This window comes from Thermobia domestica, chromosome 9, assembly GCF_964235325.1.
Source record: "Thermobia domestica chromosome 9, izTheDome1.hap1.1, whole genome shotgun sequence".
Lineage (NCBI taxonomy): Eukaryota > Metazoa > Arthropoda > Insecta > Zygentoma > Lepismatidae > Thermobia > Thermobia domestica.
In genome coordinates, this window is record NC_137462.1 from 39609673 (window position 1) to 39632857 (window position 23185).

Genomic DNA, 23185 nt, shown 5'->3' on the forward strand with positions numbered 1-23185 from the left:
GATAAATTAATGGGTAGCATGGGCGCTTTTCGTACACGTAGGCCCAAATTCAATTCTCGGTGCTTCTTTCATATAAACCATAATAATCGTTTTACTTTTTTAAACTAGTTTCCCATCTTTCATAGCCAGGAAGTGCAAGCCTAAGGCGTTAAAGTGAAATAACACATGCTATATACCTACAAAAGGCGGTTGTCCGGCATTCAATTAATGAAACTGAGACGCGACTTTGAGCTAAATAACATTTTCAAATACTCTCCTCTCATTTACAACACAAAACTCCTATCTATTAGTTTAGGACCGCTGTAAATCACGAGGTGGATATATAATATAAAACACGAAGCTTACCAAAAGAAATTAACTATATACCGTATTTTAGTTCACGTAACTGTTTCAAACACGAATAAATCTTCTTTGTGACTACGTGGTTAGCGTACGCGCCTTTGGCGTGGTGATTGAATTCCCTGCTGGAGCTCAAGGATTCTAATTCCACGTTAATCAGTAGGTCCATGTCTCACATAACTATGGTGCTAAAAAGGGACGCTAAACTTCAAATCAAATACGATTATTTGTACCATCAAGGAACAATAAGAAAAAATCTAAATTTTCTCATAAAATGATTACAAAAGTATCACATACCAAGCTTTTATTCAGCTCCTGAATTTCACAAACAACATTTTTTTTTCCAGATGCGCCTCAAAATGAAAAAGGTTGGAAACCACTGACATATGCTAACAATTATAAAAATATTATTCAAAATTCAAACTTATGTTCAATTCAATAGTACTAAAGATAAAATTCAAAGCAGGTGTAGGCTACCCAGTTCCTTTCCCCTACTGTAAATGTTAATACCACACACAAAAATAATAAAAATTAATACCATATTACATAAGTAATCAGTTTCACACATCATTTAATGGTCTTTTCATGTAACACTAACTTCTTATATTCTGAAGATATGCTAGGGTCCTATGAACAAGAAAATAATCGCATATTTATTATAAAATGTGTCCGTTTGTGTGTCTATACAACTATTCTTTTAATATGTAAAATAATAACTACGCCTCGTCCTAACGGAGAGGTCCAAACAATCCAAAATTCCTTGCTATTTGTTTATTGTGTTTGGCTTTCGGCGCGGAAGATCATAATTCGATTCCCGGCAAGTCACAGGTTGTGTTCAATTTTAGTGCCATATAAGTAAAAACTCCATCGAACAAAAAAAAAATTAGCGTGCGGTTCTCCACGTGGGAGAGCCCTAGTTCGATTCCCGGGGGGGCGTATTCTGCTAACTTTCTGTACAATATAATTTATATATACCTGTTATCTTACACAATTCATAGCTACATATAAGTAACAACATCTGCTAAGCAAAATGTTTGTCGTACGGCTTTTCACGTGGAAGAACTCTGGTTCGATTCCCGGGGACGCATTCTGCTAACTTTCTGTACAATATAATTTATATATACCTGTTATGTCTTACACAATTCATAGCTATGTATAAGTAACAAGTTCGCACTGCAAGCAAAAATATTTAGCGTACGGTTCTCCACGTGGGAGAATATTAATTCGAGTCCCGGTGCAATCATTAATGATGATTCCCTACATATTACTTTATACTATATCTTAGTCACGTTATAATTCCATAAAAGTACACCGAGTCATATCATTTTTCAATGCCGGAAAATCCGCAATCAATTCCCGATAAAAAACAAACACTTCCGTCCCCCTTATACTCCCAACAATTACAAATGTTTACGTGTATTTCATTTTCAATGTCCCTTCTCATATGAAAAAAAAAGAAAACATAAACATAAAACAAGAAAAAAAAAAACAAACAAAGCCAATACTTACAGATAAATTCTTCTTCTCTGTTAACTTCTACAGAATACAATTCACCAACTCAAACGCATCGTGCTTTTATTTCTTCAAATGTAACCACTTGATTTGCATCAAAGTTTGTATACCAACAAAAATAAATCCAGAAGATTCTACGAAATTCTAAAATGATTTTATTACTCTCACTCTCCGTAACTCATATATTACATCCTCTGTGTCGCCCAACCTCCCCTGCGGGCACTTATGTTAAAACAGATGGCGGTCTCTTTTCTTAAAGAACCCTTGTCGTTCTGAATTAATTTTCCTGTCGCGTCCTGAACCTGTCGCGTTGCAGTTTTGTTTACCTGCTGTTTATCCAAACAATTAATCTTTAAAGGATTCCGTTTCCGTTTCAAAAAAGTCTATCAAAATCAAACGGTTAACATTAATTATACACTTCAAGAACCATGCGTAAATTCTTTACATTATTAATTACTTCCTTTATATTAAAATGCCCACCCTACCCAGAACTAAATTAACATTATTTTCTCATTTAAACCCAAAACAATTTATTTTCAGTAACTAATGTTGTTTTCTTTAAATCTGTCGCTATAATTCAAAGCACTACAAAGTCTGCCGATTCAATTCATCTAATGTCACACCCTCATTACAAATGCATTTACTTATCACTTTATATATGGGCGAGCTCTGTTTGGACATTCAAAATGTTACAAAGTACACAAAAATAATTAATCAACATAAAGTACAAGCACGGCCAACCATTTCGTTCAATTTCCTATTTAAACCTTTATCAAAAATAATTCATCCTGTCACTTTAACATGCTCTACAAAGGAACGCATATAAAAAAAAGTGAACAAAAAATATGTAGGTCGTTATTACGTAGGTAAAATAATGAAACTACAGTCCGATACAGCATAATTACATGTTAGTAATTGTTCCTAAAGTACCGGTAAAAAAAAGCCGAGGTAATTCAATTACAATTGAACCTTTGTACTTCAATATATTACTTCAATGAGAGTACTTAGAGTAATTACAATATTCATTACTTCAACGACAGTATGTACCAAAAGTGTAAGTACTTTCAAGGTCAAAAATGGTCCATGGATGCAGATTATTCTACTGCACAACTGCAGAAACAAATTCGAAATAAACTTATTGTAATGGATTCAAATATTGAAACATACAAAGTACCATATAATATAATAAAAATTTAAGGTCGTTTCAAATATTCTACATCATTTACATGTCCTCCTCCTCTGTCGTTACGTGCTACACCTCTCACCTCACTTGTCAGAATATTGTCGAATGTAATATCACATTGAAGTATATGTTTAATTGCGCTTCTATGCAAATTTTCATCGAACTCGCGCCATATTTTGTCTCATTATCAACAACGTGTTGTGTTGGCAATGCCCTTACTCTCCCCCCGTAAGTACAGCACGGTTGCGATCGAGGGTTTTTCCCACCCATGGATTTTCGTGTTCACTAACACAAATCGATTGACCATAGACTCGTTCCACATTTCGTGTGACAATAGAAAAAAGTACCTTGTAAGAACAAAGCTGTTTCCCGAGTTGTTCGAAGGTTATCTATTTCAACCCTATTACAATCTCTGAATACTAGTAACTGCCGTGGAAGATCTGAGCTTACATCACTACTGTACTTTGTAACAGTCAAATCCAGATTCTGAAGGTCTTCCTCAGATGCAGACAACAGTGTTGCTGGGGTGAGAAATGAAAAGCAATTGAGTACTTGAGTCATGCCGTGGAAATGGTGCTAAGTTGTGACACAATAAATCCAGAATAGGATAAAATACAGTGACACGAAATGTATCTTCCGATACATCTAGTCTGCTATCCGTAGCCAGTTCATCAAAATATTTCTTAGCAAACCTTTTACGTTTCTCTTGAAATGCTTCTGAAATACTGAATTTTGAGAACAAATCATCTTGTGTTAGTGAATCAAATATCCGTAAATGGTTTGACGAAATTGAGCAGTTCCTAAAGGACAATAACTTACTTGATGTTATTGAAGGCCCTTCTCGATGTTTTAATGCGGATGAAACCAATTTTCAGTTGTGTCCTAAAAGTCAAAAGGTCTTGGTACCAAAAAGAGTAAAAATAAAAGACTACGAAGGTTTTAGAGGACATGAAAAGTAATCATTTACAGTACTTTTCACACTCTGAGCGAATGGCGTAATGTGTCCTCCAATGATAGTCTACAACTATAAAAGACTTTTGGCCGATAGAGCCATTTCTATTCCTGGTGGATGGGGGATCGGATGTTTGACACAGGCTGCATGAGGACGGAAATATTTTTCGAATTTGAAGGAAATATTCTACCTTTTTTTTTTTGTGAAAATGGAACACGATTTCTAGTTCTTCTTTTTGTTGATGGTTATAAAACGCATCTTACCCTTCAGGAAAGTAAGCTGTGCTCCGAACTTCAAATCATTCTGATACTATGTCCAAATGCTTAGGGATGCGCAAGAGACAAGATTTGTGGCTGTCTCGTCTCGAAAATGTGCTGTAAAAGTGATGTCTCGACTCGAAAACTGTATATTTCTCTATTGGAATAGCCGTGTCTCGACTCGAATTTTGTCAGGAAAATCCTGTCTCGACTCGTCTCGTGCGCATCCCTACAAATGCTACTAGAATCCTTCAACTAGCCGATGTTTCGGCATACCGACCAATTAAATTTACATGGAAAGAAGAAGTGCTGATTTGATGTCAAATCTCGTCGCAAGTCCTCACGAGGAAAGAATTTGCTCCCGTATTAGCGGAGGTAATAGACAAGTGTGATAAACCAGAAACTCTTAATGAGTGTTGAATCCAGGAGGTGTGTTGAATCCAGCAAACTACGATTGCTGGATTCAAAGATTGTGGTTTGTTTCTGTGGGACCCTGAAAACATTGATTTTAGCAAGTGTCTTGGACGCAAGAAGAGAAATACAGGTAAAACTAGTGAATCCTCGAATCGTTCCAGCAATGGAAGTTTTTGAGGTTTGACTTATGAGAAGTTTTGTGGTTTGCTCGGACCCGAGAAGTTTAACCAAATAAAACAGTTTAAAGATAAACCTACAAATGGTCATGAAGAGAAATTTGAAGAGTTTCGCCCTCTCTGTAAGATTTTAAAGAAAATTTCTCAAGATGAAAACCTCATAAGACTCCACACGTGCGAGGAATTGCCGTCAGGCAAAGCATCATGCTCAGCAAGATTACAATAGCCTGAAATTATTTTAGCAGAGGAACAGTTTGAGGAAGTAAGCACTTCTCTACAGGTTGAGGTGACACGAGGAGAGGAAAGTATACCTACTGAACAGGGTAAAATGTATCCAATTAAGACAGCAAATATGCCGCTTTTTAAGGACTGTTTGTTATAGTCGGAAACGCCAAAGCGGAAAGGTCGCAATATTCAAAGATTCCCGTTTGTAATAACATCAGGTAAATAAGAAGAGCTATACAAAGAGAAAAGAAATACAGAAAAGAGACAAGATAAGGAGAAAGGAAAAGAGAAGTTAAACAGTCAGGTCCAGTTGGAAAACGAAGAAAAGGACACGAAGATACTCCTAGTAGTAGTCTATTTTCTTCTGAACGTATAACTGAAGCTCATGTGGAGAAATTACCTTCTGTCCCTCCAGCAAAACGAGTGCTCTTTGGCGAGGTGCAAGAAAACAAAAATAAGGAAATTTCTTCCTGTTAGCATGCAAAGAAGATTCGAACATATTAAAAGTGAAGGTGTTGAAAAACAGTACGAAACAATTAGAAAATCATTTTTCCACTTTCTGGATTTTGTACCCAGTATGGCCAGAGTGTAGGGCCTCGTTTACCAAGAATGAACTGCAAACTCTATGGGCAGGCTTTTCATAAAGCTTGCCTTCTTGCTGGAGACAGTCTATGGAGAAAACTCCGGTGATGATGACATATTTTATTGTATCTAGTGTCTACAGTTCTTAGAGGAAACTGAAAGTGACAGTAATTAAACAAGCAGAGAATCTTATTTCCTACACGTTCTTCATTTGTGTATTAAATTTAAAATCGTTTCTATAAAACTTCAAAACGGGAATGCTGTATTATGTATTTATGTAACAAAGGAATGTATATTCACATTATTTAATAAATTTAGAAAGTTATGCAAAGGTGCCCATAACTGCAATCCAAAGTGCTCAACTTAGTCTCTGTAGGGCCCATCACTATAAAAAAAGGTTACAATAGCCCGGTTTTGAGATCGTATCGGACACCGTCAAAAACCGAACTGTCGGGTAAAATACCGGAAGTTGGCAACCCTAAACTCAATGGTAGAGGTGTCTCCTTTGGTGTGACAGATTCTCTTCATTCAATTTCAGGGAATCTGATAATTGCAATGGACAACATTGTGTCCTAGTCCATGGGTTTCCTCGGCGCCCTCCCGTTTCTTCTCAGATTCGCATTCTATTAATTATTCCATAATCATTCATTTTTATTAATCATCCGTCACTTTCAGCCTATTTTCAGTTAATATCATGGCTGAATCAAGCTCCCTCCCGGCGGAAAAAGCGAGGCACTCCCATATTTCGTATTTATTATTATTATTATTATTATTATTATTATTATTATTATTATTATTATTATTATTATTATTATTATGAACATTAATAGTAATATATTCAATTATTTTTGATTAGCTTCCTCGTGGGTGTATGGTCAGCGTACGCGGTCTTTGGAGCGGAAGGCCCGAGTTCGATTCCTAGTGGAAGCTCATCTGGTTCTAATCCTACGTTAAGCTGTAGATCTACGTCTCATGTACCCTCGCTACTGAAAGAGATGCTGAACTTCAATTCCATTCACTGATTTTGAATTCCCAGGTCATTCTATTGGAGTATGTGATGTCGATATTCAAAACGGAAATAATACAAAAATTCACTCTTTCGTAGCCACGTGCTTCCCCATAGCAAAATTAACATTATAACATTACACTTCTATAATTTGATTCCGTTAGCGTTCGTGTAAAGTGCTAGCTCATGCCATATCTAGATTCGTCGATCTTGTAGGCCTAAATAAGTTGCTTTTTAATTTTATTGAGGTCTCTGGATTTCAGAGAAAATTAAATATAAAAAATAAAATTACAAAGTATATTGATGTGGCCATTGATGTTAAAATGTTCTACTAGTTACTACTAGTTATTTTACTGTAGTTAATACTTTACTACAGGTGTTAGTTACTATTATGATAGATTGGTTTGAATGAAATGTCCGCTTTAACACTGGTGGGAAATTCACTTCAGTAATACAACACAGGGATTGACTAAGGTCAAGCATCTAACGTCGCAATTTCTGTACACCTTCAGCCAACAGACTGGAGTATCCAGTCAGAAGACAGTGAGTTGTTCAATGTAGCTGTATGAAACTGCATCATGCAGAACACGCAATTGCAGATGATTTTGCTTTAGAAACTCAAATTGTGGTATTCTGCACAGAAAGCATGAAAAAACATTAACAATAACTTAAATTTGGACTAGAAATGGTACATGAACTCAGCATTCACTGTCAGTTTATCAAATTTTGTTTATGTGACACAGCATTGCGAAACAAGCCTCGTGAGCACCGACAAGCATCATGTTTGGATGAGTCCTCAGGAGCATCGTGAAGGCGGAACATCAAAAAGTGTTCTTGCTATTGCGAAAGAGTTTGACATAGACCATACCCAAGTAATCTTGGACCATACCACTTTCGTTCGGTGTCTCTGTATGAATCGATAAATTGAAAATGCTTGACTCATGAGTGCAACATAAACTAACACCGGCCAGTCTCTCAGTGGTAGAACGTTCACTTCTGATGTGTAGTGTCCCCATGGTCAATCTCAGCTCACTCCAAGTTGGCTTTGTGGTGAATAAACGCCGTGTGTGGGTTTTCTCGAGGGTTCTGCAGTTTCCTCCTACTTGCTTCATTCCACCATTTTATTCATTTTTATCATCATCGTCTCTTTTACCCTATTATTATTATTATTATTATTATTATTATTATTATTATCATTATTATTATTATTATTATTATTATTATTATTATTATTATTATTATATGATGATTGCTATTGGTAAAAATTTTAGAATTAATTTTAGTAACGGTTTGGACTTTGAAGTGCTGTATAATTTCTGTGTAGAATTTGTGATATGGTCTCAGCCACGTTCATGTGCACACCTATCAGAACACCAGTATATGCATAACAAAAGCCGTTGAACAAAGTTCATAATGAAACACGAAACCTTCTTCCATCTGGCTACATAGCTACAGTTCACGCTTTATGTATTGTGTGGATTTATGGTCCAGAACAAGACGAAACGTGCCTGGAGTCTCTCAACAACTAACAAGATCAAACCCAGCCGATATAAACATTCGTTATCGTTGAAAAGGTGTTGACTGACACCAGAAACCGAGCACAAAGCATTCACTAATGGCAAGGACGTGGGTACTGCTCTTGAAATTAACAAGTTTATTTAACAGGGTTCGGTTTGAGACATTATTTCATTTAATGGCATGTTTTGATTTCATTATAAACAAAGATTTGAATAGTTCTTTCATTTTTTTCTTTCTTTCCTTTTTGCTTAAACTAAGAGCAGTAAAAATATTCTATGTATGTGCAAATGTCCGTTATATTTAGAATGCGGATACGTGATTTAAACATCAGCAGGTGAAAGAAGAAAAAAAAATCATATGGTTTGATATGAATTATTCCTACAACCTGAAAGCATACCGATCTTATTTCATTTTTTTATCTTCGTTCGACTGTAGGGGAGAAGAATCTATATGCGGATCATAAAATAAAGCGAATTCGAAATTTCGTCAAGGATTTATACATTTCATGGCCCCTACGTGCCGAAAAAGCAATGTTCAGTTGAGTGCCTGTCTGTTCGCTCGTTCAAGTCCCAATGTATGTACACTTTGGCCACACCAATATACTTTGTAATTTTATTTTTTATCTTTAATTTTCTCTGAAATCCAGAGACCTCAATAAAATTAAAAAGCAACTTATTTACGGCTACAAGATCAATGAATCTAGATATGGCATGAGCTAGCACGTTACACGAACGCTAACGGAATCAAATTATAGAAGTGTAATGTTATAATGTTAATTTTGCTATGGGGAAGCACGTGGGTACGAAAGAGTGAATTTTTGTATTATTTCCGTTTTGAATATCGACATCACATGCTCCAATAGAATGACCTGGGAATTCAAAATCAGTGAATGGAATTGAAGTTCAGCATCTCTTTCAGTAGCGAGGGTAACATGAGACGTAGATCTACAGCTTAACGTAGGATTAGAACCAGATGAGCTTCCACTAGGAATCGAACTCGGGCCTTCCGCTCCAAAGACCGCGTACGCTGACCATATACCCACGAGGAAGCTAATCAAAATCACTGAATATATTATTATTAATGTTAATAATAATAATAATAATAATAATAATAATAATACTAATAATAATAATAATAATAATAATAATACGAAATATGGTAGTGCCTTACTTTCCCCGCCGGAAGGGATCTTGATTCAGCCATGATGATATTAACTGAAAAAAGGCTGGAAGTGGCGGATGATTAATAAAAATGTATGATTATGGAATAATTAATAGAATGCGAATGTGAGAAGAAACGGAAGGATGCCGAGGAAATCCATGGACTAGAAATGGTGTCCACTGTAATTTATCAGATTCACTGATATTAAAAGACAAATTCTGACCAAACCATATATATTCACTAATAAATAATAGCGTTACAGTTTCGGCAAATGAACTTTGCCTTCATCAGACACCTTATGAAATACAATTTCTAAGATTACAGCTTATATACTTCTTAAAATGAGAGGATGCCATTCCATGAACCAATCATATCCCTGAAATTGAATGAAGAGAACCTATCACACCAAAGGAAACACCTCTACCATTGAGTTTAGGGTTGTCAACTTCCGGTATTTTACCCGACAGTTCGGTTTTTGATCTTTTCCGGTGTCCGGCACGACCTCAAAACCGGACGTTATATGTCCGGTAATTTTTCCTCTTACTAGTCCTATTCTCTGTTCTATTCAGATTATTTTGGAGTGATGAAAGGAATCGTTTGTCAATGAACATGGTTAAAGCAGAGCTTGTAATTTGCTTTGATATCGAACTGTGCTGCGCGGAATTTGCTAAAAGCTGATGACAAAAAACTTTACAGAACTTATCAAAACTGCTAAAGGTCAACAAAAGTACATTTTCAAGAGCGTAGCTAGCACTGCTTCATCCTAAGCTACATCTTCTAATTAAATAATGTATCCAGATCCAGTAAAAGTATGTAGACATTAGGAGACATTACCAGCCTTAGCGAAGCTGCTAATGTACGTATATTACCATAATTATATTTGTTTTTCTGTACTTGATTGATTGATTGATTTTGAGTTTTACGTCCCGTTCATCAGCGAGGCTATATGAGACGTAGATCTACTGATTAACGTGGAATCCGAACCACATGAGCTCCCGCCAGGAATCGAACCCGGGTCTCCCGCGCAAAAGGCGCGTACGCTAACCGCTTAGCCACGAAAGAGCTCCTTGTTTTTCTGTTTTAAATACGATACATTATTGATGGTAGACCACAAAAATTACATGTACCGAGTCAGTAGCGTACGCAGGAATTTATTTCGGGGGGTTCCAAATGAGGATATTTTATATTAAAATTCCTGAAATTTCCCCTAAAATTAAGCTACATTTACACAAAAGTCCAAATTTCGGGGGGGGGGGTATCCGGACCCCCAGGACCCACCCCCTGCGTATATCCTTGTACCGACTCAATGAAAGCTGAAATACGTAAGTTTAATAAATTGTTCAAAAGTAACTAAAGTTATTAAATTCGAACTTCGAATCGCTTAATATTATGTAAAATAACCACTTTCAGATTGTTCATAGTTTTCACGAGCGATAATGACACAATCTTAAGAGTAGTTATACTTACTCCAGGCGGGTGTCCGGTATTTCAATTTTCAAAAGTTGGCAATCCTTATTGAGTTACTTTAACGCAATTGGCCGGCTGAGTTGCTTGAAGAGTCGATGAGATTAGCAGGGTGCCAATCCATAGGGGGTCCTTCTCTCTTGTAGTTTCTTGAATTTACGTATTTATATTAAAATTTTCATTGCTGAAATGAAATGAAATCTTTGAGTTTTACGTCCCACGATATGCCGGTTAGGCTAAAGGAGATGGTGATAATGAGTAATGAATGAAATGGTGGAATGAAGAAAGTGGGAGGAAACGGGAGAACCCCAAGAAAACCCACACACACGGTGTTTGTCCACCACAAAGTTCACTTGGCGGGGGCTGGGATCGATCCCGGGACCCCAAGCACCAGTGGTGAATGCTCTACCACTGAGCCACCGCGGCCCCAATCTTCATTGGTGTCTTTTAAATAATAGCCTATCTGACAAATCTAAATCTACCTACAAAAGTTATACAGAAATCGATGTCACTGATCACAAAATCTATTTGTCTGTTGCAGATTTGAATCCTGCTCAGGGCACGGGCAGGGCTGCGTACAGGTGAGTAGGGCTGTGCGATATCGAAATTTCGATATCGACATTCGATATTTTTCTGATATCGAATAGATATATCGATATCGAATATCGACAATATCGAATATCGAATATCGACAATATCAAATATCAAATATCGACAATATCGAATATCGATAATATCTATATCAATAATATCGATATCGACATCAAATATCGATATCGACAACATCCAATATTGATATCGACAACATCAAATATGGATATTCAACATATTGATTGGTCTTGAATATTGATGTTGATATAGACAATCTGGTCTCAAAACGTTTCAATGGCGGATATCTCAGAATACTTCCTGAGACTTACACACAACAGACAACAGACTTCTGTTCCTTCTAATCCACCACTCTTTCCTCAGAAAAAGTTAAAAAAAAAAATAGTCATTTAATATCTTTCCCAGCTATCATATTGGTCATCATTGCGGAAATAATGAGAGTGAAACAGGGTAACATAGAATATGCGTGTTTTATTTGTGTGTAGGTGTTTATTTCATGTATGTGCATTTGTGAATGTGCACGTGTGGCGGTATGCGTTTCAGAGAGAGAGAGAGAGAGGAGTTCTTTCTCTAACATAACACGTGCTGCCTGCGTTGTATTTTAAGCTCACGCGCAAACAATACTTGATCCAGATATGGACGATAGGGGCCTCGGTGGCTCAGTGGTAGAGCGTTCAACTCTGTTACATGAGGTCCCGGGTCCAAACCCTGCTCCCGCCAAGTGAACATTATAGTGGACAAACGGCGTTGCGTGGGTTTCCTTGGGGTTCTCCCGTTTCCCCTCACTTTCTTCATTCCACCATTTTCATTCATTTCTCATTATCACCGTCTCCTTTAGGCTAACCGGCATAACCGTTGGAAGTAAAACTCAAAAATTTCATTTCATTTCAGAGATGGACGAATGACGTACCTGGTCAACAAAAACAAAATCGGTGAATCCCCGTTTCTCATTTATGCTAATCATTTGATGCCTTACTGCAACAGGAAATCGTTGCATATCTTTCAGTGCCATCTAAACAGTGGTGCTATTGCACCGGTTGTTAATATATTTCGAGTTTGCTAAACCGTTTGTTATACCCAAACATAACAGTAAATTTTACCCAGTTATACCAGAGAACGAGCAAGTTTAAGTTTGTTTAGCTTTGTTCTTAGAAATTCTTACAGCTACAGGGTTAGATATATGGTCTCTCAGAATAAGGTATAAGCGATTTTTTCTTTAATTTCAAATGAGCTGGTTAGATACCTAGAATGAAAACTGGGATCACATCAGTGCAGTGGTGAGGGTTATTTACATTTGAAACGCATACATACCATTATCAACAATTGTTGATCCATTGCCAAGTTAAGGTGTTTCCAATACTTCTTGACAAACATCTGTTTTGGATAATTCGTTTCCAAGATATTCGCAGTGCTACCTAATTTCGTCACAACACCTTATATTAGGTTGCTGTGTAGGATTTTACTTGTCACTTGTGGTATCCAGTGAAAAATTTGCTTTTGTCTATCTTATATGATTTGCTTCCTAATGGGGCGTTTACACTTAGTCGATTTAGTCGCACGACTAAATCGACTCGCTGCATTTGCCACTAAATCGAAGCAACTAGGCCGAATCAGATTGATGGATGTGTTCAATTATTTCAACCACAGAAAATAGAACGTCTTTTAATTCAGTTGCCAGTCGATTAGTCGCCTTCGATCAACAAGCGATTAAGTTGAAGTCCCGTTTACACGGTTGATTAAGTTGAAAGTGACGTCAATTCAACTGAATCGAACGCAAATCGACTAAGTGTAAACGCCCCATAAGAGAGAGAGAGAGAGAGAGAGAGAGAGAGAGAGAGAGAGATAAAGAGAGAGACATCTTTCTATGTGTCCATCTACTATCTTTTTCTCATATATATAACCAGTTGTTAGAAAATTAGAATAGCACCACTGCCTACAGATATGGAAGAGAACCTCCTTCATTGGAGGAAATCTCATGACAGTGACTTTCCAAAATTAGCTCTTCTGGCTCGTAAGTGTTTGTGTAGGAGGTACCAGCGTTCTATCGAGTATTTAGTTGTGGATGCAATATCGTAACTGATGCTCATACTTCACTTAGTGCAGAACATTCGAAACAACTGATTTTCTTTCCATGAAAGCTCGTTCCTAAACAGCAGTGTCATGAACTTCAATGGGTCATACATTTCTAGTTGAAAACTCAATGCTAATAGGCATATTTCTAAACAAGACAGTTATTGTTCATTTTTCATTGTGTGTGTGATGTATGTGTTTGTTTTCTAAGTTAATCCGTTGGCTTTACAAATTTAACACTTGGACTTATTCTTTTGTAGTGTTCTATTTTAATATTCAATTAAAAAACACACGCGATCAATCGAGATCTCTTTCATGTTATTATTAAATTGATAATCTTTTGTATTAAAGAGCTTTACGCAAAGACGTGACATCTCCCACATGAACTGGAGAGGTTTTCTTTATTGGTTTTGTGCAAACTTACATCTAAAAGTGTTGATGTTTTCATTAAATTTAGGCTAAAGCTTACGTCTTATACCATTATTCAGTTTTGCTTATGAAATCAATTTAGAAAGGTTCTAAGTCATTCCTAATAATAGTGCACCTAATAATGCATATTCTAATACTTAAATCCAAAGAAATAGAGAAGTGTTGATACTACCTAAACAGAATATGTAGGTCTGTGTAGTGAAATGACAGAATGGAGGCTTTTGTTGGTTTTAGTGGGCTGCGTTATGTGGCTCAACTTACATCTAGTAACCACATAGAAATAAATGGAAAATTACTACTTTGCACAAAAAACGAGTAATTCTTGTTTCTCTGTCTTCCCTGTCTGTTTAGATTTAAGCAAATATTAGCACTGGCATTTGATTCTTCACTCGCAATGACAATACAGCACAAACATTAATTGTAGTGGGCATATCAAGTTGACTCGGTTAAGGAATGCAGCCATGTTAATGATGAGAAATACTTTGGAGGGCATAGCTCCCCGGCTCTGCACTGGGTTTGGCATTATCTTCGAAAGGAACATCATTTCTGCCCAATACAATTTTTGCGCAAGTTTGGTTTAATTCGGTGAAGAAGTGCAGCCGATAATGTAAGTTAAATATACAATATTTAGGTGGATTAAATAGACGTAGAAACATCCCTACCCCACCTCCAATTTGGACTATCTGCAAAAGGAACCACATTTTTAACCCATACTAATCCTGTGTAAATTTGGTTTCATTCTGTTAAGAAATGAAGTCAACGAAGAAAATTAAATGTTGGGGGGGGGGCATAGTCCCCAAGCCCTACATTAATTTAACTCATGAAACGGGGAGTTCTTCTGCCTCATACGAGTATCGTGCAGTTTGGTTTCATTCGGTTAAGAAATGCAAATGCAGCTGCTACCGCGAGCCAAAAAGCGTTAGGGTCTATATATATAAAGCAAAAACCCGCCGCGGGTTTTTCGAGGCAGTGTCAAACACCAATATCGAATATCGACAATATCAATATCGACAACATTGATATCAATATTAAATATCGTTATCGACGATATTGGATATCGATATCGAATATCGACGATATTGGATATCGATATCGAATATCGACGATATCGGATATCGATATCGACGATATCGATATATCAACGTCGATATTTTTGCGATATCAATTATCGATACAAGCTGATACCGATATATCGACATATCGCACAGCCCTACAGATGAGTTGTAGAGCAAACGTTGCGCCCATTAAATTATTTGGAGGGACATAGTTTTTCATTAACAACGGTGGAGGATGCAAAATTTTGGATGGAGAAAGATACATCTGGAAAATAATGCTATTATGGGGAATTGTAAATTGAGAGGAGGAGGAAGATTGCACTAAAACCTTTGCTGACATGGGTACGATTGTTTTGTTATTACCGTGGGAATAATTTAGTTTCCGGGGGTGGGGTATAATTGTGTACTTTTTTCTAAGCGATTGTGTACTAGGACTGAAAGTGGAGCAAAAAGCGCGAGAAACCGTTGCATGTTACTGCACACGAGCAAATGCAAAGAGCTGACTCTCATTCGTGTGTCGCTGTAGATATCAATTATGTCATAAGTATCTGAAAAAGTATGCACCTAAAGTAAGTACCTCGAACATGAAAGATATGTGCCCCAAGTGACGATAGGAAAACAAATGATTATCACAGTGCTAAACTGAGCCACGAATATAAATGCTACATTTGTGGTACAAAGTCGCAAATATCAATTAGGTGTAACAAGCACCTAAAACTTTAGCTAGCTGAAGTACATACTTAACACATGAATACCGTATGTACCAAGTGTCGGGTACCTAAAAAGTAGCTGGGACGCCTAAATGGCACATGCCTAGCACATCTTATGCTGTTATGGTAGATATTTGAAAGTATCCACTTTATTGAAAGAATTCTTTGAATTTTGACATTTCCATAACCTGACCCCGGAAACTAAATTAGGCTTAGTAAACGGGAACTGGTTAACCGGAAGTAGTTAAAATTGGTACTGATCGATTTGTTTTGTCAAGCTGAATCGATTAATATATAGATTTATATGTTTCGTTGCCGATTATGCGCCATCCCCGGAAACTAAATTAGGCTCAGTAAACCGGAAGTGGTTAACCGGATTTAGTTAAAATTGGTATCCATCGATTTGTTTTGTCAAGCTGAATCGATTGATATATATATTGTATATGTTTCGTTGTTGATTACACCCCACCCCCGGAAACTACATTAGGCTCAGTAAACCGGAAGTAGTTAAATTTGGTATCGATCGATTTGTTTGTCAAGCTGAATCGATTGATATATAGATTGTATATGTTTCGTTGCTGATTATACCCCACCCCCGGAAACTAAATTATTCCCATCCCCAGAAACTAAATTATTCCCATTACCGTCACTCCACCATTTAATTTCTTATTAATATTCACTTCTCATCGTCTCCTTTAGATCCTGTCTCTGGTCTAGTAGCTAGGGCTTGCGCCTTTGATGCACAAGGTCCCGGTAGAAGAGCACCGAACACATTACGTAGTTCGGATTCCACCTTAAAATCAGTGAGGGATCTAGACGGTAAAAACTGGGTGGGGGGACAAGAATCCAAAGTATAAACTTTCAAAAATATATAAATAATAGCTTCAATTATTTTTGTCTCTCAAAACACTGGGGGGAAGGGTCTAGACCCCTCCGGTCCCAGGCTAATCTGCCACTGTTTAAAAAAATAGATTCACGTCTCACATGGCCTCAGTATTGAAAGATACCATAACCTTGAAGACACACTCATCGTCTCAAACCAGCACGACACAACCTAGGGAATTTCTGAATTTATAAAGTCATGCAAATATTAGCTCTAAAAAATGTGTTTCTTACCTGTTGCAGCGCAAAATCCGGCTGGTAATACAGTTCCTCCAATTTGTGCTACAGAAAGCGAGATGTAAGCCATCACCATACTTGCTACATAACACATAAGCGAAAGTCCATGTATATTCCGCAGTTCTGGAATCAAAACATAAACGAACAGCGTTGCCAGTAAAAACGGGACCGAAATAATTAAGCCAATAGGATAGATAATATAAAGGGTATTTTCTTCTTCGTCTGGAAAACACACAAAAGGTCTAACACTCGTGTGATTGCCACCACGATCGAAAATATCAATACAGAATTGGGAGAAACTCATAATTTCTTTCATTAGGGGCAAAAATAATCTTCCATCGTATAACAAATAATATTCTTCGTCAGAAAAGTAATTAGGTTCAAGTATATACCCTTTACAAGAAGACCCTATAATAATTGTGAAATTACTCAATGAGATATTTGATACCTTCGTCAGATTTTCGTTATATAATTCCAACTCGAAGTTTTGTTCACCTGATATAGGCCTACATTGTTTATTTATTCTGTATTCACCCATTGGACAACATTTTCGGATACACGGACCAACTTTACATTCACAAACAAACAATTCTCCATTCTCTTCCCAAAATTCGTCGCTGGAGAAATTTCTTCCCAGAGCACTCAATATACTTTTGTCATTCTTATCTTTCCTAATCAACACATTCTCTGTTACTTTTGTAGGCTTCACGGCGCACAAATTTTCTCCGAAATCTAACAAATTCAACAAAATTAAGACGAAATCTATTTTCATGATTGACGGACGTAGACATAACAACACCTAGCACTTTCTGCGAACGCTCGTAGAATGCTTCTCTTGCTTTCTTATGGAATGCAGCTGCACTGCACTTTTTTTTTTTCAATCTGTTTAATGTTTATTGTGAACACTTGGGGCGCTACTGTCGTTACTGCTTAGGCTACGTATACAAAAAGGAACCGCCGCGGCCATCTGAACAAAATAAAACGACAAAAAAGAACACAGAAACTGCATTGTTCATTTAGGTCAAAATGCAATTCATATTAACAACGCCAACTTGACATTTAGTTGCAGAACGTGCGGAACGTAATTCGACAATAAAATAGTGTTAACAATACGATGCCATTAAAAATTGCATTTACGTTCAACCATCTCCTACATCCTTCCTATCTACTTTTAAGATTCACATACGGAGCACGAAAGCCCACTGGTAGGAGGCGCAGTGGTTCAGTCGTAGAGCGCCAACGTCTGGTACTTGGAGTCCCATGTTCGATCTCCAGCTAAGCAAGTTTCTGGTGGACAGAATGCCGTATTCATGGGTTTTCTCGGGGTAGTCCCGTTTTCCTCCCACATTTTAAAACTGTCGATGGATGTAGCCAAGCGGTCTGAGGCGTTAGGCTGACGATTGTGAAATGAAGCCTATTGGGGGTTCGAGTCCCCCTGAAGAGCATGGGTGAAATTTTAACTGTTTTCGATGTTTATGTGTTCGTGGCCTTGTCTTATTTGAATTATATAGAATGTACTTGAGATGACCATGGAGACTAATATCTTGGTTGGGACTAACTTAAAAAAAAAAAAAAAAAAAAAAAAAAACCTGGTAGAGTGTTCCAGTTACTGGTAGTAGCTGGAGCGCGTCGTCGCTGGTTCGACCTTGCCATGGGTAGTCCTTTTATTTCCTCTATTGACAAACATAATGATTAACCATCGAGGAATTTGCATTCTAGATAATCCCGAATTAAAACATACTATGAATCAGAGGCGAATCCAGGACAGACTTCTGGGGGGGGGGGCGATGGATTGTAATACTGCTACTTAGAGCTACTTTTAAGGGCTCCAAACTCTGGGATGGGTTTCATTTATATATAAAATAAGGAAGTTTCCACTTCTGGGGGGGGAGACGATCGCCCCCCCCCAGATCCGCCACTGCTATGAATATTTTCGTTTTGCAGACAATGCGCTTATAGTGTACAAAGATGGTTAACTATACTTTCTTTTGGAAAAAATCACAAGAAATAGATTCAAAAATAGTTAACGTACTAACTAAAAAAAGTATTTTAAATGTTACATTTTACATAACTTTTAATAGCACTCGTATGTTTCAATTAAAGATATATAGGAAACGATTTCTTTGTTTGCAAAACTTCAGTTTACCCACAGCAGGTTAAAGCTACCATTTGGATTAAGATGTACACTCATGTCCAAAATTATTGTCGTATGTCTATTAATATGTTGTTCTAGGAATATAATTTGATAACGAAGTCTCCCGGTATTTCTTATAATGTTAGTATGTGTATAATCGGCAAAGACATATATGTAGAAAAATTCATGTCAAAAGAGCAGTAAATAAGAACAATAAAACGAAAATAAAGCTCTTTTGTCCATTTACATACATTACATTTTGTTTTACTTATTCTAATTTTTGTATTTATAATTCTTTTCCTATGAAATTTACCACAAATATACATTTCCAGATTATACATATAGTACCAGTATTGAAAGTACCCTGCAATATCATTATCAAATTATATTCTTACAAGAAGACAGTTACAGATATGCGACAATAATTTTGGACATCAGTGTACATTAGAGCGTATAGATTGATGATATTCAATGGAGATCTCATGCAGGAACTTAAACGAATTACCAGCCTAGATTTCGCTAATAGTTACAGTTATAGTCTTACAGGCACGTAGTCAGGATTTCGTAATAGAGGGGGGGGGGTCTGTGATGAAATACTGTGGTTATCACACTAGGGGTACGATTATACTAGTTAACAAATTTAAACTTTTTGTTTGTTACATGAGAAAAATCACCTGATCTTAAAGGAACTTTTTGCGCTGAATTCGAATATGCACTCGGTTTCTCTCCATCACGTACAGTTTTCCCGTAACAAAGGGATTTTCGGGAAATTCCCTCAAAAATTTCCCTTTTTCAGATATTTTATTCCCCTAGCTCCTGTCCCCTTACATATAGTAACATAGAAATTATACCTAAGTATACCATGATTTATATTTAATAAACCCTAAAAGTTTCGTAAAAATCGCTTTGTTCTTTCTAGAGAAATAAATATATGTGTATGTATACTGTGTGCACTGTTTATTGCACCTGATAGTAATGCTTTCAGATCTCCTGAGTTGGGGTAAAAACGATTTGCTTTATTACTACAAACACAGACATAAAAATGAATATTTACAATAGTCAACAACACACTTGTGTTGCTCTCTGTAAATTAGAAACGTGTATAAAAATATAATGTACTTCCAACGTATATTTTTTTTAAACGTACAGTATATGTATATCTTAATACATATATATACAATTCTCCAAGTTTTTTCGTTGTACACTGAAACTGAAACGAACAAGTACACTGAAACGAACATATCAGTGTACAGGAAAAGGCATGTCCAATAAAATCTTATAAATCTTATAAATTACAAGGACCATTGTTGGCAAATATGTTGTGATCTCAAGGTAGTTGGTATTTTATTAGGACTGGAGTGCGGTTACACGAAGTACCAATGTTTTTTATGTTTATGGGATAGCCGAGCTGATGACAAACATTATGAAGTGAAGGAATGGGAACCTAGAGTGAATTACGTACCTGGAGAATGCAACGTCAAATACGCTCCTTTGGTAGATCCTAATAAGATATTACTACCGCCACTTCATATCAAGTTAGGACTTATGAAAAACTTTGTCAAAGACATGGTCACATCTGGTGAAGGTTTCAAGTATTTGAGAGATAAGTTCCCTAACCTGAGTGATGCTAAGATTTCAGCGGGAGTGTTTATTGGTCCCCAAATTAGGAAATTAATGCTTGATGATAGCTTTGACAGCAAGTTAAACAGTGCTGAGCTAGCTGCCTGGACAGCATTTAAGTGTGTTGTGCGCAACTTTCTGGGCAATAACAAAGCTGAGAGTTACACAGAAATCGTACAGGACATGAAACAGAAATACAAAGAGTTGGGTTGTAGGATGTCTTTAAAAATCCACTTTTTGCACTCCCACCTCAGCTTCTTTCCTGCTAACCTAGGTGCTCTCAGCGACGAACAGTTGGAAAGATTCCACCAAGATATAATGGCAATGGAGAAAAGGTACCAGGGACGATGGGATCTTTCAATGATGGGGGGCTATTGTTGGGGTCTTGTTAGAGAATGCAACATTTCTTACAAAAGAAGGAAGTAGTGTACGTTTTTGTAACCCAATGGAAGTTTCATATATTGTGATAGTTTTGATTGTCTTTTCATGACCTTTTGGTACATTTGTATTATTGTTTATTGTAAATTGTCACACTTGTAAATTATATTGTATTATATTTTATATATGTGTTTGTGGTAATAAAGCAAAACGTTTTACCTCAACTTAAGAGATCTGAAAGCATTACTATAAGGTGCAATAAACAGTACACACAGTATACATACAAACATATTTATTTCTCTAGAAAGAATAAAGCGATTATTACGAAACTTGGAGGGTTTGTTAAATATGAATCAAAGTATACTTAGGTATAATTTCTATGTTAGTATATGCAAGGGGACAAGATCTTGGGGTGTAAAATAATCGAAAAGGGAAATTTTTGAGGGATTTTCCCGAAAATCCCTCTGTTACGGGAAAATCGTACGTGATGGAGAAAAACCGAGTGCATATTCGAATTCAGCGCAAAAATTTCCTTTAAGAACAGGTATTTTCTTTTATGTAACAAAACCTTTGTTAACTAAAACTACTTTCCTGGCAACATGTATATTGGTTCGTTTAGCCAGGATTTCGTAATGGGGGTGGGGGTGGGGTGGACGTGACATGAAATACTGTGGTTACACACCAAGGGATCGATCAATCTAAACTATTTTATGGCAACATACCCATATTGGTTTGTTAGGACAATAAAATGAGGATATGTTAGTAAGTATTTTAGTAACAAACTATGAAGAAATCTCGAGTAAAAGAATATTTAAAAAGTATTAAGAAAGATATAGTCTTCCTAGTATTCGAACTCGGTTCTTCTTGTCTTCTTTCTTCTTTCTATTATCTTCGTTGAATGCTGTTAAGGATAGCATCGAGACCTCTTTCGCGGTAGACATCCTATAAAATGTATTAGTGTTGCTGCGAAATTTAAAATTTCTTTAACAAGTGTAAATAGAATCTATGTTGCCAAGCTCATATTATTGGTGATCGTGGGCATTTCTTAAGTTCTCGGTTTATCGATCGTCATTTGTAATCCATGGGATTAGCATGGAGTTAGATGGAATTCGGAATGCTCCGTTACAATAATATCCATTTTTAACTTGACCCCTCCCTTTTCTCCACACGAAGCTCCTCATAAGAAAGAATAACCAAACACTTGTTGTAACTTTTTATTTTTAACGCTGATTCTTCTTTTTCTCGTTTCTTTTTGTTTCATCCTTCCTTAATTTTTTCATTTCTGCTGTCGAAAGAGTGGGGTGGGTGGGTCCGGAACCCCCGGATCCACCCCTTGACTACGTGTCTGAGTCGTACGAACATAAAAATGAGGAAAGAACAAGTCATTAAAATTTTTAGAGGCTTAAATGATGGGGAAACTTTAAAAATAATAATAATAATAATAAGACTTCCCAGTGGGTTTCCTTTCCGCTCTTTCCAAGTTTATTGTTCAAACTACGAAAACTAGCAAAAGGATCTACAAATAACAAATTATTGGTTCAGAAATTGGAAGTTTTACATCGCGCTAACTTTAGTACTGAAAGAAATGTATCTCAAGCATTATTCGTAAGAGCAAATAATCCAAAGCTAAATAGCAATAAAGAAAATTCTAATCAAGATTGAGACAGCATTATTAACATAATACAAAATACTATATCAAAGAAACAAAATCAAATAAAAGATGTGGGCCGCACTAAACTTTCTCCCTCCAATTCCTTAAACCAAATGATACTGTGTTGCAGATATTAATGAAACATTTTCCTGTGAAAAACGAAAAATGAAATTTTTAAATTTTACGTCCCATGGTTATGCCGGCTAGGCTAAAGGAGACGGTGATGATGAAAAATGAATGAACAGGAATAATAATGAAATATTTATTTATGAAATATGACCAAAATCGCATCACCCGTTTTTGAAAAATTAATCTGAAAAGAAACTCACCCCATTTGTAAGGAATATTTTTTACAAGATTATAGATTTATTATTGAAATATTCGTTTATGAAATATGCCTGAAATTGACTGAGTCGTTTTTGAGAAAATCATCTGAAAAACTCAACCCCAAGAATAAACTACTCTTCGTAGATTTTTTCAGAATAAGTGAGTTATTCTATATTGTTAGATTGTGAATGAAATATTTATTTACGAAGTGTGAACAAAATACTGTGGTTTTTGAGAAAAACGTAAAGAAAATCCACCCAAAGAGTAAATTACACCTTCTCTATTCTTCCCAGA

The 23185-nt window shown here is 36.5% G+C and overlaps 1 protein-coding gene across 1 annotated transcript in view; it reads right to left on the reverse strand.

Moving 5' to 3' along the window:
- The window catches only part of LOC145694595 (G-protein coupled receptor Mth2-like), a 54317-nt gene extending 36701 nt beyond the window's left edge, over positions 1-17616 (reverse strand). The window contains exon 1 of the mRNA XM_081770965.1: positions 16779-17616. Coding sequence (XP_081627091.1) covers positions 16779-17553 — 775 coding nt within the window. The 5' untranslated portion in view covers positions 17554-17616. The remainder of the gene's footprint in view (positions 1-16778) is intronic.
- Positions 17617-23185: the final 5569 nt, after the last annotated feature.